This window comes from Salmo trutta, chromosome 1, assembly GCF_901001165.1.
Source record: "Salmo trutta chromosome 1, fSalTru1.1, whole genome shotgun sequence".
Taxonomy (NCBI): Eukaryota; Metazoa; Chordata; class Actinopteri; order Salmoniformes; family Salmonidae; genus Salmo; species Salmo trutta.
This window is the reverse complement of record NC_042957.1, coordinates 5,499,593-5,518,205: the sequence shown is the minus strand read 5'-3', so window position 1 is coordinate 5,518,205 and position 18,613 is coordinate 5,499,593. Positions and strand designations below refer to the sequence as shown.

Here is an 18,613-nt window from a genome sequence, read left to right as displayed (position 1 = left end):
GTATTAGCCTTCTAATGAAACAACAAAAACGTGTTGTCTTACACTATTAACACATTCAAATAAAGTACCACCAAAAATAACCACTGAGAATATTGGGCACCGACAATTTTCTGTAACGACAATCCACAAGAGAAATAACAAACTAATTTATTATATTTTTCTCTATACAGGTTTCATGAAGACTTTTAAACAATAATACACATTAGAAATGTACACTGTATTCACAAAATTCTTAGTGTATGAACGAGAGACATGTACTCACAAACACATGCACACACACACACTCTCTCTTTAACGTACCCCAGTACAGTACTGGATAAATACTGCCTAAAGGTATGCGTGGCAAAACAATATCACCCTCTAACAGGTGAAATTCTAACCTATAACCATAACATAGTGTTGTGTTATTGAGTATTTTCAGACAAACTGTGTTTCATACAATAACAAGAAGATAACATGCACATATCCCTCGTCTTGCCTTTTTTTGGGGGTCAAAATCAGATAGGTGGTAAATTCAGTTTGATATGTATCCTAGAAGACAAATACAGGACATGATCTACTCTACCAACACCAGTGTTAACCTGCTGTCTGGGATGCTGATCTACTCTACCAACACCAGGGGGCAGTGTTACCCTACTGTCTGGGATGCTGATTCTACTCTAGCAACACCAGGGGGCAGTGTTACCCTACTGTCTGGGATGCTGATCTACTCTACCAACACCAGGGGGCAGTGTTACCCTACTGTCTGGGATGCTGATCTACTCTACCAACACCAGGGGGCAGTGTTACCCTACTGTCTGGGATGCTGATTCTACTCTACCAACACCAGGGGGCAGTGTTACCCTGCTGTCTGGGATGCTGATCTACTCTACCAACACCAGGGGGCAGTGTTACCCTACTGTCTGGGATGCTGATTCTACCAACACCAGGGGGCAGTGTTACCCTACTGTCTGGGATGCTGATCTACTCTACCAACACCAGGGGGCAGTGTTACCCTACTGTCTGGGATGCTGATTCTACTCTACCAACACCAGGGGGCAGTGTTACCCTACTGTCTGGGATGCTGATCTACTCTACCAACACCAGGGGGCAGTGTTACCCTACTGTCTGGGATGCTGATTCTACTCTACCAACACCAGGGGGCAGTGTTACCCTACTGTCTGGGATGCTGATTCTACCAACACCAGGGGGCAGTGTTACCCTACTGTCTGGGATGCTGATCTACTCTACCAACACCAGGGGGCAGTGTTACCCTACTGTCTGGGATGCTGATCTACTCTACCAACACCAGGGGGCAGTGTTACCCTGCTGTCTGGGATGCTGATCTACTCTACCAACACCAGGGGGCAGTGTTACCCTACTGTCTGGGATGCTGATTCTACTCTACCAACACCAGGGGGCAGTGTTACCCTACTGTCTGGGATGCTGATCTACTCTACCAACACCAGGGGGCAGTGTTACCCTACTGTCTGGGATGCTGATCTACTCTACCAACACCAGGGGGCAGTGTTACCCTACTGTCTGGGATGCTGATCTACTCTACCAACACCAGGGGGCAGTGTTACCCTACTGTCTGGGATGCTGATTCTACTCTACCAACACCAGGGGGCAGTGTTACCCTACTGTCTGGGATGCTGATTCTACTCTACCAACACCAGGGGGCAGTGTTACCCTACTGTCTGGGATGCTGATTCTACCAACACCAGGGGGCAGTGTTACCCTACTGTCTGGGATGCTGATCTACTCTACCAACACCAGGGGGCAGTGTTACCCTACTGTCTGGGATGCTGATCTACTCTACCAACACCAGGGGGCAGTGTTACCCTGCTGTCTGGGATGCTGATCTACTCTACCAACACCAGGGGGCAGTGTTACCCTACTGTCTGGGATGCTGATCTACTCTCCAACACAAGGGGGCAGTGTTACCCTACTGTCTGGGATGCTGATTCTACTCTACCAACACCAGGGGGCAGTGTTACCCTACTGTCTGGGATGCTGATCTACTCTACCAACACCAGGGGGCAGTGTTACCCTACTGTCTGGGATGCTGATCTACTCTACCAACACCAGGGGGCAGTGTTACCCTACTGTCTGGGATGCTGATCTACTCTACCAACACCAGGGGGCAGTGTTACCCTACTGTCTGGTAGCTGATCCACTCTGCGGTTCCCACTAAATGGCCAAGCTGCAAAATCTAAATTGACTATATAGTAAACATTTCTGAAAACTAAAATTAGGTTTAAAATCAGATTTTAAGAAGAGAAATTGTAGAATAGGCAGGGCTTCCAACTTTGCAATTTGGCCAGATAGTGACGACTGTTCTCTGCCCAGTAACATACAGTATATTCTCGGAATAGAGAAGATGCAGACCACCAGTTCTTTAATGACCCAGAGACCGTGAACAGTGCAAATAACAAATGCAACCCTTCACTCGCTCAAGCTTTAAATAAAATAAAAAATGAAAGTGCATACATACATCATAAACATCCATCCAGTCATCATCCTAACATGGGTGGTATTATATCCAGGATCTAGTATCATGTCGTGTAGATTTTAAGATACTGAAACAATATTACATTGCACTTTTATTTTTCATTAACTGGGGCAGTAGGGTGGGAGAAACATGGATGGTTGGAAGGAAACATTCCTTCTCTTCACAACACCGGATGGGTTTCAGAATGATGATATCATTAATCTTCTTCGTTAGGCTGATGAGGTATGAGGGAGTTTACGGTCCCTGTGGACATAGTTGGTAACTATATGAATAGAACACCAAAATAATAGCAGACAAATGATATACTATAGTCATTATTATTTCTATGGAGGTACTTGGGAGGGTGGAGTCACGGGAGAAGAGAAGACCCAGAGGGTGTGGAGGGAAGGGAAGGTTACAGCCGGCTGGGTAGCCTCCTGAATCCTTGGGCTGGGTTATTGAACCTACCAACACCGCGGCCAGGGATGCTGCTGCTGGTCATCCCCAGGTACTGCCGGAGGAGCTGGCTCACCCTCTTCTGCTTGTTCCACTTCCTGGCCGACTTCCTGATCCCGATGAAACCTCCTAGGCGTTTCTGCATTGGCCGCCCCACCGGCTCGCCAATCAACTTCCTATAACCGTGGTGACCTTTCAGGAAGCCCCCGAAACGCTTGGTCAGCTGGACCGCGGCCTCCTCCTCGTCTCCTCCCTCCCCCTGACTGCTCCTTCTCCTGTCCACTTCCTCCTCCTTCTCTTCCTCCCTGTTTTCCAGAGCCAGGGAGTCTTCCTCCTCGGTCGAGCCCAGCGGGGAGGAGTCGTACTGGGCATCATGTTGCTCCAAGGCCCTGTCTTCCTGGTCTTCTCTGTCCTGCTGGTAGTGCTCCATGGCTGCAGAGTAGAGGAGTTGTCCATCAGACTCCAGGTGTACAGGGCCCAGGTTCAGCTCCTCTGCTGCTCTCTTAGACACAGCGCCGCCATCTGGTGGGAGGAGGTAGTGTGGTAGGATGGCTCGCTGACACAGCTCCCAGGTGAGGGCAGGGGAGACGTGACCCTCACACTCCAACAGACACACCTGTGGACAGACAGAGAAGGACAGGGAGAGATGTTAGTAGAGTCTAGACTATATGTCCTCTGAGTCAAGTAGCCCTGTACGTTTGTATGGGTAAAAGGGAGTAATTTGAGACTCATGCACAAACCTGACAGGCCCATGATAGCTGTAATTGTCAGTTTTGATGAAGTAAACAGTAAATCCTGTTAACTAATCCCCTTCAGATTGGAGATGAATTAAAGATAGTTGTATGAAAGGCGGGTCACATCAAAAGAGAATGGGTAGCTATTGACGGAAATGAATTATCCGTATCAAATGGAATGGGATCACCGGGGGATTCTCCTCACATCCGATCTTTGCAGCAATTTGTGTGTGTGTGTGTGTGTGTGTGTGTGTGCGTGCGTGCGTGTGAGTGTGTGTGTGTGTGTGTGTGAGTGCATACCATGTAATGACCTCATGATCTCTCAGTGAGTGGTGGGGAAACTATGTAACAATAAAACAACAAAACCAGGAACTTTCCATCTAGAAGTTTCTGATACAATGTGTCAATCATCCATCTCTGTCTGCATCCCCCTCATAAACAGCTAATACAGAGCACCACAGAGCTCCATCCTATCTGCACCAGCCAATTAGCTGCTATATTACCACAGAGCTCAATCCCCAGCTGCACCAGCCAATTAGCTGCTATATTACCACAGAGCTCCATCCTCAGCTGCACCAGCCAATTAGCTGCTATATTACCACAGAGCTCAATCCCCAGCTGCACCAGCCAATTAGCTGCTATATTACCACAGAGCTCCATCCTCAGCTGCACCAGCCAATTAGCTGCTATATTACCACAGAGCTCAATCCCCAGCTGCACCAGCCAATTAGCTGCTATATTACCACAGAGCTCCATCCTCAGCTGCACCAGCCAATTAGCTGCTATATTACCACAGAGCTCAATCCCCAGCTGCACCAGCCAATTAGCTGCTATATTACCACAGAGCTCCATCCCCAGCTGCACCAGCCAATTAGCTGCTATATTACCACAGAGCTCCATCCTCAGCTGCACCAGCCAATTAGCTGCTATATTACCACAGAGCTCTATCCCCAGCTGCACCAGCCAATTAGCTGCTATATTACCACAGAGCTCCATCCTCAGCTGCACCAGCCAATTAGCTGCTATATTACCACAGAGCTCAATCCCCAGCTGCACCAGCCAATTAGCTGCTATATTACCACAGAGCTCCATCCTCAGCTGCACCAGCCAATTAGCTGCTATATTACCACAGAGCTCCATCCCCAGCTGCACCAGCCAATTAGCTGCTATATTACCACAGAGCTCCATCCTCAGCTGCACCAGCCAATTAGCTGCTATATTACCACAGAGCTCTATCCCCAGCTGCACCAGCCAATTAGCTGCTATATTACCACAGAGTTCCATCCTCAGCTGCACCAGCCAATTAGCTGCTATATTACCACTGAGCTCCATCCCCAGCTGCACCAGCCAATTAGCTGCTATATTACCACTGAGCTCCATCCCCAGCTGCACCAGCCAATTAGCTGCTATATTACCACTGAGATCCATCCTCAGCTGCACCAGCCAATTAGCTGCTATATTACCACAGAGCTCCATCCCCAGCTGCACCAGCCAATTAGCTGCTATATTACCACAGAGCTCCATCCCCAGCTGCACCAGCCAATTAGCTGCTATATTACCACAGAGCTCCATCCTCAGCTGCACCAGCCAATTAGCTGCTATATTACCACAGAGCTCCATCCCCAGCTGCACCAGCCCACAGAATCATTACCAGCACTGCTATGTCTCAGAACTACTTGGGTTCAAAGAGTATTTGAAATCATGTCAAATACTTGAGCTGGGCTTGATTAAGCTTGACTGGCTTAATGGAACCTATAGAATAGTCCCAGCACTGAAAAACTCATCGCCCCATCTGGCACTCCAGGCAAGCTAGAGCAAACACTGAAAAACTCATCGCCCCATCTGGCACTCCAGGCAAGCTAGAGCAAACACTGAAAATATTTCCAATAGTTGTTTAAACCCAGGTGTGCTGTTTTCTTCGTTAACCTGCCTCAGTCAGAAGCATTATTGGAATGATTATCTACATTAGCACTGCTACCGCTACATCCCATGAGTCACCCTAATGGCAGAATACTCCATTACTGTTTTAACTTGTAAATGCTGTGTCGTAAAACTTTTTGGGAGAAAGTGTTTTTCAAATAAACAATGATGATCACACTACAACTATCATCCATACAACCATCATCCATACAACCATCATCCACACAACCATCATCTATCATCCACACAACCATCATCTATCATCCACACATCCATCATCCACACAACCATCATCCACACATCCATCATCCACACAACCATCATCCACACAACCATCATCCACACAACCATCATCCATACATCCATCATCCATACAACCATACAACCATCATCCACCATCCACGCAACCATACATCCATCATCCACACAACCATACATCCATCATCCATACAACCATACAACCATCATCCATACAACCATCATCCATACAACCATACAACCATACAACCATCATCCATACAACCATCATCCATCATCCATACAACCATACAACCATACAACCATCATCCATACAACCATCATCCATACAACCATACAACCATCATCCACACAACCATCATCCATCATTCATACAACCATCATCCCCATTCTGCATGCAGGACATACACACACACACACATAGTCACTCACCAGTGTGTTGAATGTTTGCTGCTGGGTCTGGGGGTTGGGTAGGGGTAGTAGGAGGCCACAGGCCAGGCAGTCACCCTGGCAGTCACTCCATCCTGGGGAACACAGACGCACCACCACCAGCAGCAGGCTCCACAGGGACCACTTCATGACTCACTACTGAGGGAGGGAGGGAGGGACGGATGGGCAATAGGGACGGGAGGAGGGTGGAGGCCCGAGTGTGTAGGGTATATGGTGTAGGGCACAGCCTGTTGAGAAGACACAGAGGTGAGGAAAGAGGGAGGTTAGTCGCTCATTTCAAAAATGTTAATTTAAAAGGGGTGAGCAGGGGCACAACAACAATAACAATAACAACAACAACAGCATAATACAACTGAGAAAGTTAAAATGGTCAGGTGTGTCCACTTTCCAGATAGGATAGATAGACCTCGAGGGCCTGTTCTGTAAAGTCGATGAAGAAAGAGTTCTCAATCGGCCGACAGCAATGCAGGACTAGCTTGTTTCATACACAGTGCAATACGTTCATTAAAGAGTCACAAAGGGAAGTTCATTATCAGCCTCAGTAATTGTACTATGCATTAGCTGCCTCGTGGTTTTAATAGGGAGGAAATGAATGAGAGCGAGGAAACAAGAAAAAAGGAGAGTGGGGGAACGCGAAGAATGAACGCGCTGCGCTCGCTCACGATCCGACCAACCAACAAAGTTTTGCGCCTCTGACTCACATTGCCACCATACTCCTGTATTAGACACCAACATAAGGCCCTGGTACTTTACTCCTGTATTAGACACCAACATAAGGCCCTGGTACTTTACTCCTGTATTAGACACCAACATAAGGCCCTGGTACTTTACTCCTGTATTAGACACCAACATAAGGCCCTGGTACTTTACTCCTGTATTAGTCACCAACATAAGGCCCTGGTACTTCACTCCTGTATTAGACACCAACATAAGGCCCTGGTACTTTACTCCTGTATTAGTCACCAACATAAGGCCCTGGTACTTTACTCCTGTATTAGTCACCAACATAAGGCCCTGGTACTTTACTCCTGTATTAGACACCAACATAAGGCCCTGGTACTTTACTCCTGTATTAGTCACCAACATAAGGCCCTGGTACTTTACTCCTGTATTAGACACCAACATAAGGCCCTGGTACTTTACTCCTGTATTAGTCACCAACATAAGGCCCTGGTACTTCACTCCTGTATTAGACACCAACATAAGGCCCTGGTACTTCACTCCTGTATTAGTCACCAACATAAGGCCCTGGTACTTTACTCCTGTATTAGTCACCAACATAAGGCCCTGGTACTTTACTCCTGTATTAGTCACCAACATAAGGCCCTGGTACTTTACTCCTGTATTAGACACCAACATATGGCCCTGGTACTTTACTCCTGTATTAGACACCAACATAAGGTCCTGGTACTTTACTCCTGTATTAGACACCAACATAAGGCCCTGGTACTTTACTCCTGTATTAGACACCAACATAAGGCCCTGGTACTTTACTCCTGTATTAGTCACCAACATAAGGCCCTGGTACTTTACTCCTGTATTAGACACCAACATAAGGCCCTGGTACTTTACTCCTGTATTAGTCACCAACTGGCACCCTATTCCCATGGGGCTCTGGTCCAACGTAGTGCACTATATAGGGACTAGGGTACCATTTGGTGCCATTATATGATCATGAGGATAATAAGGCATTATGATGTCATATATATGGTGTCACATATGTCTTTCCAGCGTTCATAAAGACGTGCAGAGTGAATATTGAAAGGGCTATTCTATGTCAGACTAGGTAAGGCGATTTTCGAGGAGAAAATGATTTAAAATGATTAAAATTCTCTCTCATACCTATTAAATCTCACACATCATTAATGTTTCTTGATACGTTTTGAGAAGTGACTTGATGGAGAGTTTTTTTTAATGATCTTCTGTTTGATAATAACTGTTTCATGTGTTTGTTTGAAATGACGGGGATATAAAGAGCAGGCAGTGTTTCGGAGGCCAAGACAGGGGAGAGGACAGTTCTTCAAGAAATGGCTACACTCTTAGAAAAAAAGGTAAGAACCTAAAATGGTTCTTCCACTGTTCCCATATAGGAGAACCCTTTGAAGAACCCTTTTTTGGTTCCAGGTAGAACCCTTTTGGGTTCCATTTAGAAACCTTTCCACAGAGGGTTCTACATGGAACCCAAAAGGGTTCTTCTACCTGACACCAAAAATGGTTCTACCCGGAACTAAAAATGGTTCTCCTATGGTGAGCAGCCAAAGAACCCTTTTTTCTCAGAGTGTAAATTCCAATGTCTATACTAACTAGTAGAGGTGAAGTTGTAGTGCCTCAGAACAAATTATTTATATATACATTAGATGACTGACAGGGGGCGCTGTTTAGAAGCCATCACACCTCCCTCCCCCACCACTTATTCACGTCAACATTTCTTTTTTGTCACGTTTATTCTATTACAGACACCTTAATACATACTTTTACATTATATTATGTGAGCTAAACATAACATTTTTAATAAAGAAATATATAAAAACATTTTCCTTAAAATTAAAGTATAATTCTTTTTAAGTTCTAATGTTACTGTACCCAATACATTACAACAACAAAAATACTTAAATACTTGTAATTTTGTCCTTGAAATGTTTAAAGGATTTATATACATCATTGCTCAGAGCACTTTTGTTCTATTATTCAGCTCACTTGGCTTGGATTTACAACAAGGTGTGCCAACATCACTTTTATGAATGGGCTTCAATATATTTGACAATATAAACTATGTAGAAGAGCTCCCCTGAGTGAGCGCGATAGTCTGTCAGAGTGTCTGTTAGCAGTCATCCTGGAGGAGGAAATGTGAAATGACTGATCTATATCTGAGCCAGAGAGAATGTGCTAATCCTCCCAGGGTAGGACTACCTGATTATACCAGCCGCTGTTAAACAGCAGTGCACTCCTGTCTCCAGACCTGGGCTCAAATATTATTTGAAATCATTTCAAATACTTTAGCTGGGAGTGATTAAGGATTTCTGGTGCAATAAACCAATATAAATGTCTCAAAACTGCAAACACTGCCCTCTTGGAACTCCACGCACACTAAAGCAAACTCTCAAGGTATCTGAAAGATTTCAAATAGCGTTTGAAACCAGGTCTGCAACAGCCCTGTACATATCCTAATCCTGCAGTATGGATCCACACACCTATGGTATCACACAGGAGCAGGTGGAATCACTGTCAAACAGCAGCGGCTGGGGATACGGGATAGGTATAGTATGTACAGGATGTACAGGGATTAATGTCAAGGTGAAGGAAGACATGAGATTGTGCAGGTACTGATTATAACCCAGTTGTCAAAATGGATTAAAAGGTGAAGATAACCTTTTTTTTTTGCCCACTGATAAGTCTCTCCGGATAAAAGCTTCTGTCAAATGAATAAAATGTAAATAGATGATGTAAATGTAATGCCTGGAGGGAGAGAGCTAAACCGACATCTGTATAGAGAAATAACTATGGGAGGAGTGTTCAGTTCAGGGACACTTGTTCAGGTCCCACTGGGCAAAAAAAACTGCTTCAATCAACGTTGTTTCCACGTCATTTCAACAAAACAAAAAAAATGCAATGTGATGATGTTGAATCAATGTGGAATACTGATTGGATTTACAAAAAAAGTCAACAAAGTAAAGATTTTGTTGTTGTTGATTTGGATTTCACGTTGAATTCACGTTAGTTGACAACTCAACCAAATGTAAATCAAAACTAGACGTTGAACTGACATCTGTGCCCAGTGTGGTGTTGCCTTTAGAGGTAGTTTCATCATGAGTACCTCGGATGTTGAATTAGCACTGTATCCAGGTCTGTTGAATTAATTAGCACTGTATCCAGGTCTGTTGAATTAATTAGCACTGTGTCCAGGTCTGTTGAATTAATTAGCACTGTATCCAGGTCTGTTGAATTAATTAGCACTGTATCCAGGTCTGTTGAATTAATTAGCACTGTATCCAGGTCTGTTGAATTAATTAGCACTGTATCCAGGTCTGTTGAATTAATTAGCACTGTGTCCAGGTCTGTTGGATTAATTAGCACTGTGTCCAGGTCTGTTGAATTAATTAGCACTGTGTCCAGGTCTGTTGAATTAATTAGCACTGTATCCAGGTCTGTTGAATTAATTAGCACTGTGTCCAGGTCTGTTGAATTAATTAGCACTGTGTCCAGGTCTGTTGAATTAATTAGCACTGTGTCCAGGTCTGTTGAATTAATTAGCACTGTGTCCAGGTCTGTTGAATTAATTAGCACTGTGTCCAGGTCTGTTGAATTAATTAGCACTGTATCCAGGTCTGTTGAATTAATTAGCACTGTGTCTAGGTCTGTTGAATTAATTAGCACTGTGTCCAGGTCTGTTGAATTAATTAGCACTGTGTCCAGGTCTGTTGAATTAATTAGCACTGTGTCCAGGTCTGTTGAATTAATTAGCACTGTGTCCAGGTCTGTTGAATTAATTAGCACTGTGTCCAGGTCTGTTGAATTAATTAGCACTGTATCCAGGTCTGTTGAATTAATTAGCACTGTGTCCAGGTCTGTTGAATTAATTAGCACTGTGTCCAGGTCTGTTGAATTAATTAGCACTGTGTCCAGGTCTGTTGAATTAATTAGCACTGTGTCTAGGTCTGTTGAATTAATTAGCACTGTGTCCAGGTCTGTTGAATTAATTAGCAGTGTCTAGGTCTGTTGAATTAATTAGCACTGTGTCCAGGTCTGTTGAATTAATTAGCACTGTGTCCAGGTCTGTTGAAATAATTAGCACTGTGTCCAGGTCTGTTGAATTAATTAGCACTGTGTCTAGGTCTGTTGAATTAAAGGCCTACTAGCTTGGCCATGACTGAGAGCTTAGAGCTAGTTACCTTCATAAACCATGCTGTTTGAACTAGCTACTTTAATAAACCATCCTGTTAGAGCTTGCTACCTTAATAAACCATCCTGTTTGAGCTAGCTACTTTAATAAACCATCCTGTTAGAGCTAGCTACCTTAATAAACCATCCTGTTGGAGCTGGCTACCTTTATAAACCATCTTGTTAGAACTAGCTACCTTAATAAACCATCCTGTTGGAGCTGGCTGCCTTAATAAACCATCCTGTTAGAGCTAGCTACCTTAATAAACCATCCTGTTGGAGCTGGCTACCTTAATAAACCATCCTGTTGGAGCTGGCTACCTTAATAAACCATCCTGATAGAGCTGGCTACCTTAATAAACCATCCTGTTAGAGCTAGCTACCTTAATAAACCATCCAGTTGGAGCTAGCTACCTTAATAAACCATCCTGTTGGAGCTAGGTACCTTAATAAACCATCCTGTTGCAGCTAGCTACCTTAATAAACCATCCTGTTGGAGCTGGCTACCTTAATTAGCCATCCTGTTAGAGCTAGCTACCTTAATAAACCATCCTGTTAGAGCTGGCTACCTTAATAAACCATCCTGTTAGAGCTTGCTACCTTAATAAACCATCCTGTTTGAGCTAGCTACCTTAATAAACCATCCGGTTAGAGCTAGCTACCTTAATAAACCATCCTGTTTGAGCTAGCTACCTTAATAAACCATCCTGTTAGAGCTTGCTACCTTAATAAACCATCCTGTTTGAGCTAGCTACCTTAATAAACCATCCTGTTAGAGCTAGCTACCTTAATAAACCATCCCGTTAGAGCTAGCTACCTTAATAAACTATCCTGTTAGAGCTAGCTACCTTAATAAACCATCCTGTTGGAGCTGGCTACCTTTATAAACCATCTTGTTAGAACTAGCTACCTTAATAAACCATCCTGTTGGAGCTGGCTGCCTTAATAAACCATCCTGTTAGAGCTAGCTACCTTAATAAACCATCCTGTTGGAGCTGGCTACCTTAATAAACCATCCTGTTGGAGCTGGCTACCTTAATAAACCATCCTGATAGAGCTGGCTACCTTAATAAACCATCCTGTTAGAGCTAGCTACCTTAATAAACCATCCAGTTGGAGCTAGCTACCTTAATAAACCATCCTGTTGGAGCTAGGTACCTTAATAAACCATCCTGTTGCAGCTAGCTACCTTAATAAACCATCCTGTTGGAGCTGGCTACCTTAATTAGCCATCCTGTTAGAGCTAGCTACCTTAATAAACCATCCTGTTAGAGCTGGCTACCTTAATAAACCATCCTGTTAGAGCTAGCTACCTTAATAAACCATCCAGTTGGAGCTAGCTACCTTAATAAACCATCCTGTTGGAGCTAGGTACCTTAATAAACCATCCTGTTGGAGCTAGCTACCTTAATAAACCATCCTGTTGGAGCTGGCTACCTTAATTAGCCATCCTGTTAGAGCTAGCTACCTTAATAAACCATCCTGTTAGAGCTGGCTACCTTAATAAACCATCCTGTTAGAGCTTGCTACCTTAATAAACCATCCTGTTTGAGCTAGCTACCTTAATAAACCATCCGGTTAGAGCTAGCTACCTTAATAAACCATCCTGTTTGAGCTAGCTACCTTAATAAACCATCCTGTTAGAGCTTGCTACCTTAATAAACCATCCTGTTTGAGCTAGCTACCTTAATAAACCATCCTGTTAGAGCTAGCTACCTTAATAAACCATCCCGTTAGAGCTAGCTACCTTAATAAACTATCCTGTTAGAGCTAGCTACCTTAATAAACCATCCTGTTGGAGCTGGCTACCTTTATAAACCATCTTGTTAGAACTAGCTACCTTAATAAACCATCCTGTTGGAGCTGGCTGCCTTAATAAACCATCCTGTTAGAGCTAGCTACCTTAATAAACCATCCTGTTGGAGCTGGCTACCTTAATAAACCATCCTGTTGGAGCTGGCTACCTTAATAAACCATCCTGATAGAGCTGGCTACCTTAATAAACCATCCTGTTAGAGCTAGCTACCTTAATAAACCATCCAGTTGGAGCTAGCTACCTTAATAAACCATCCTGTTGGAGCTAGGTACCTTAATAAACCATCCTGTTGCAGCTAGCTACCTTAATAAACCATCCTGTTGGAGCTGGCTACCTTAATTAGCCATCCTGTTAGAGCTAGCTACCTTAATAAACCATCCTGTTAGAGCTGGCTACCTTAATAAACCATCCTGTTAGAGCTAGCTACCTTAATAAACCATCCAGTTGGAGCTAGCTACCTTAATAAACCATCCTGTTGGAGCTAGGTACCTTAATAAACCATCCTGTTGGAGCTAGCTACCTTAATAAACCATCCTGTTGGAGCTGGCTACCTTAATTAGCCATCCTGTTAGAGCTAGCTACCTTAATAAACCATCCTGTTAGAGCTGGCTACCTTAATAAACCATCCTGTTAGAGCTAGCTACCTTAATTAGCCATCCTGTTAGAGCTGGCTACCTTAATAAACCATCCTGGTGGAGCTAGCTACCTTAATAAACCATCTTGTTAGAGCTAGCTACCTTAATAAACCATCCTGGTGGAGCTAGCTACCTTAATAAACCATCCTGTTAGAGCTGGCTACCTTAATAAACCATCCTGTTGGAGCTGGCTACCTTAATAAACCATCCTGTTGGAGCTAGCTACCTTAATAAACCATCCTGTTAGAGCTGTCTACCTTAATAAACCATCCTGTTAGAGCTAGCTACCTTAATAAACCATCCTGTTAGAGCTAGCTACCTTAATAAACCATCCTGTTAGAGATAGCTACCTTAATAAACCATCCTGTTAGAGATAGCTACCTTAATAAACCATCCTGTTGGAGCTGGCTACCTTAATTAACCATTCTGTTGGAGCTAGCTACCTTAATAAACCATCCTTTTGGAGCTAGCTACCTTAACAAACCATCCTGTTAGAGCTAGCTACCTTAATAAACCATCCTGTTAGAGCTAGATACCTTAATAAACCATCCTGTTAGAGCTAGCTACCTTAATAAACCATCCTGTTAGAGCTAGCTACCTTAATAAACTATCCTGTTGGAGCTGGCTACCTTAATGAACCATCCTGTTAGAGCTAGATACCTTAATAAACCATCCTGTTAGAGCTAGCTACCTTAATAAACCATCCTGTTGGAGCTAGCTACCTTAATAAACCATCCTGTTGGAGCTGGCTACCTTAATAAACCATCCTGTTAGAGCTAGCTACCTTAATAAACCATCCTGTTGAAGCTAGCTACCTTAATAAACCATCCTGTTAGAGCTGGCTACCTTAATAAACCATCCTGTTGGAGCTGGCTACCTTAAGAAACCATCCTGTTGGAGCTAGCTACCTTAATAAACCATCCTGTTAGAGCTGTCTACCTTAATAAACCATCCTGTTAGAGCTAGCTACCTTAATAAACCATCCTGTTAGAGCTAGCTACCTTAACAAACCATCCCGTTAAAGCTAGCTACCTTAATAAACCATCCTGTTGGAGCTGGCTACCTTAATAAACCATCCTGTTAGAGCTAGCTACCTTAATAAACCATCTTGTTAGAGCTAGCTACCTTAATAAACCATCCTGTTAGAGCTAGCTACCTTAATAAACCACCCTGTTAGAGCTGGCTACCTTAATAAACCATCCTGTTTGAGATAGCTACATTAATAAACCATCCTGTTAGAGCTAGCTACCTTAATTAGCCATCCTGTTAGAGCTGGCTACCTTAATAAACCATCCTGTTAGAGCTAGCTACCTTAATAAACCATCTTGTTAGAGCTAGCTACCTTAATAAACCATCCTGGTGGAGCTAGCTACCTTAATAAACCATCCTGGTGGAGCTAGCTACCTTAATAAACCATCCTGTTGGAGCTAGCTACCTTAATAAACCATCCTGTTAGAGCTAGCTACCTTAATAAACCATCCTGGTGGAGCTAGCTACCTTAATAAACCATCCTGGTGGAGCTAGCTACCTTAATAAACCATCCTGTTGGAGCTAGCTACCTTAATAAACCATCCTGGTGGAGCTAGCTACCTTAATAAACCATCCTGTTAGAGCTAGCTACCTTAATAAACCATCCTGTTGGAGCTAGCTACCTTAATAAACCATCCTGGTGGAGCTAGCTACCTTAATAAACCATCCTGTTAGAGCTAGCTACCTTAATAAACCATCCTGGTGGAGCTAGCTACCTTAATAAACCATCCTGGTGGAGCTAGCTACCTTAATAAACCATCCTGTTGGAGCTAGCTACCTTAATAAACCATCCTGTTAGAGCTAGCTACCTTAATAAACCATCCTGGTGGAGCTAGCTACCTTAATAAACCATCCTGTTGGAGCTAGCTACCTTAATAAACCATCCTGGTGGAGCTAGCTACCTTAATAAACCATCCTGGTGGAGCTAGCTACCTTAATAAACCATCCTGTTGGAGCTAGCTACCTTAATAAACCATCCTGTTGGAGCTGGCTACCTTAATTAGCCATCCTGTTAGAGCTAGCTACCTTAATAAACCATCCTGTTAGAGCTGGCTACCTTAATAAACCATCCTGTTAGAGCTAGCTACCTTAATAAACCATCCAGTTGGAGCTAGCTACCTTAATAAACCATCCTGTTGGAGCTAGGTACCTTAATAAACCATCCTGTTGGAGCTAGCTACCTTAATAAACCATCCTGTTGGAGCTGGCTACCTTAATTAGCCATCCTGTTAGAGCTAGCTACCTTAATAAACCATCCTGTTAGAGCTGGCTACCTTAATAAACCATCCTGTTAGAGCTAGCTACCTTAATTAGCCATCCTGTTAGAGCTAGCTACCTTAATAAACCATCCTGTTGGAGCTAGCTACCTTAATAAACCATCCTGGTGGAGCTAGCTACCTTAATAAACCATCCTGTTAGAGCTAGCTACCTTAATAAACCATCCTGGTGGAGCTAGCTGCCTTAATAAACCATCCTGTTGGAGCTAGCTACCTTAATAAACCATCCTGTTAGAGCTAGCTACCTTAATAAACCATCCTGGTGGAGCTAGCTACCTTAATAAACCATCCTGTTGGAGCTAGCTACCTTAATAAACCATCCTGGTGGAGCTAGCTACCTTAATAAACCATCCTGGTGGAGCTAGCTACCTTAATAAACCATCCTGTTAGAGCTAGCTACCTTAATAAACCATCCTGTTAGGGCTAGCTACCTTAATAAACCATCCTGTTAGGGCTAGCTACCTTAATAAACCATCCTGGTGGAGCTAGCTACCTTAATAAACCATCATGTTGGAGCTAGCTACCTTAATAAACCATCCTGGTGGAGCTAGCTACCTTAATAAACCATCCTGGTGGAGCTAGCTACCTTAATAAACCATCCTGTTGGAGCTAGCTACCTTAATAAACCATCCTGGTAGAGCTAGCTACCTTAATAAACCATCCTGGTGGAGCTAGCTACCTTAATAAACCATCCTGTTAGAGCTAGCTACCTTAATAAACCATCCTGGTGGAGCTAGCTACCTTAATAAACCATCCTGTTAGAGCTAGCTACCTTAATAACCATCCTGGTGGAGCTAGCTACCTTAATAAACCCCCTTCTGAAGCACGTAGGCCTATAGGCATAAAACCACATGATGTAGTGCACACTTGTACACTTAAAATACATAAAGGTACATGGTCCAGTGGGCCTTATACACTACAAACACTTCTCATAGATTAGAACATAGTGAATTCAATTATCTTCCTGTTAGTAATTTATGATGATAAATCCGGTAATAACATTGCAAGTAGTAACTAATTAAAGATACCATGTACCTGATGTTATGGCTTACGGTTGGAAATCAATTCTGCACGCTGACATCATTGATTGGACAAATTACACCCTCAAGACATCAAAGGGGTTCCTCGTGAAAGCATGAGTAAGTTGAACGATTACTAAGTAGCAGAAAGGCTGGGTGTTGTGACTCTAGATGAGATTTTATTCGTCTGTTAATTCATTGGTGAGCCAGTGGAACAGGTGAACAGGTGGACAGTTGCTATGATGCTATGGGAATGGAACATACTCAGCGCAGTGGTAACGACGACGGTGCCATGGGCCAGGGGACACAGCAAGGTGATAACAACGTAATGAAACATGGGGAAAAGCAACGAGTAATGGAAATACAAGTGTTATTCAAGGTGGAAGGTTTATACTGTAAAGCAGGTCCTGGGGACACACAACGTTTTCCACATTGTAGTTTGATGCTCCAGTGTTACACTCACATGGTTCCACTGATCAGAGGTTTGATGATGAGTTGATTAGTGGAATCAGGTGTGTAGTGCTAGACCCCTTTGGGTCTTCCAGGACCAGGTTTAAGAAATGCTGGTATAAAGTATATCAGCAAAGATAGAAAATCTAGTGTGAATGAAAGGCACAGAACCTTCTGAAACAATATAGAGCAAAGTATATGAGGATGATTGGCTAAACAATGTAATAAGCATTCTGTCCAATGATATTACCCTTAGACATAATTAAGGATAAAACCCATTGACTACACAACCAGCGTGTCAATTTCTCTTAGATATTTTTCTTACACCCCCTCCCAAAATATAAATATTATCTTATCCTATGCACACACACACAGACACACACACACACACACGGAAATCAAACTAATCTCTCTCGTACCTGTATTTGTGGCTTTTAAATCTTTAGTCTCTTGTGGATGCAGAGTGGCAGTAGTAGTAAGGTGTTGTCCTTAGGCTTCGAAGAGTTTCTCTGAACCATCTGTCTGCATGCTCCCCTCTCTGGCTTCTTATAGTGACACACCCGTTCCCCTAGCACATACCCCACCCCTCCCCCTTCCCCTCACCTCACCATTCACGTAGCCGAGGGGAGGGAGAGAGTGACGTGGGGTATACCCTGTTACGCACACAATGGAGATACCATACATTAATTCTGTGATCAACACTGATATACTATATGAGGCTTGGCCTATATCAGTTCTATCTCTAGTCCTCTAAGAACAAACAAACAAATTGAATATCCACCATCTACGCTAAACTGCACAATCAAACCAATATCAAACCACTATCAAACCCACTATCAAACCCACAATCAAACCACTATCAAACCCACAATCAAACCACTATCAAATCACTATCAAACCCACTATCAAACCCACAATCAAACCACTATCAAACCCACAATCAAACCACTATCAAATCACTATCAAACCACTATCAAATCACTATCAAACCCACTATCAAACCCACAATCAAACCCACTATCAAACCCACAATCAAACCACTATCAAACCCACAATCAAACCCCTATCAAACCACTATCAAACCCACTATCAAATCCACTATCAAATCACTATCAAACCCACATCAAACCACTATCAAACCCACAATCAAACCACAATCAAACCACTATCAAACCACTATCAAACCCACTATCAAACCACTATCAAACCACTATCAAA

General features: G+C 43.3%; 1 protein-coding gene across 1 annotated transcript; it reads right to left on the bottom strand.

Moving 5' to 3' along the window:
* Positions 1-2,575: 2,575 nt before the first annotated feature.
* On the bottom strand, positions 2,576-17,961 carry pnocb (prepronociceptin b). Its single transcript, XM_029699205.1, has 3 exons — positions 17,815-17,961; positions 6,274-6,518; positions 2,576-3,545 (listed from the first exon to the last, which is right to left on the bottom strand). Exons 2-3 carry the CDS (start codon positions 6,418-6,420, stop codon positions 2,889-2,891), a joined length of 804 nt encoding a protein of 267 aa, XP_029555065.1. The 5' UTR covers positions 6,421-6,518; positions 17,815-17,961; the 3' UTR covers positions 2,576-2,888.
* Positions 17,962-18,613: the final 652 nt, after the last annotated feature.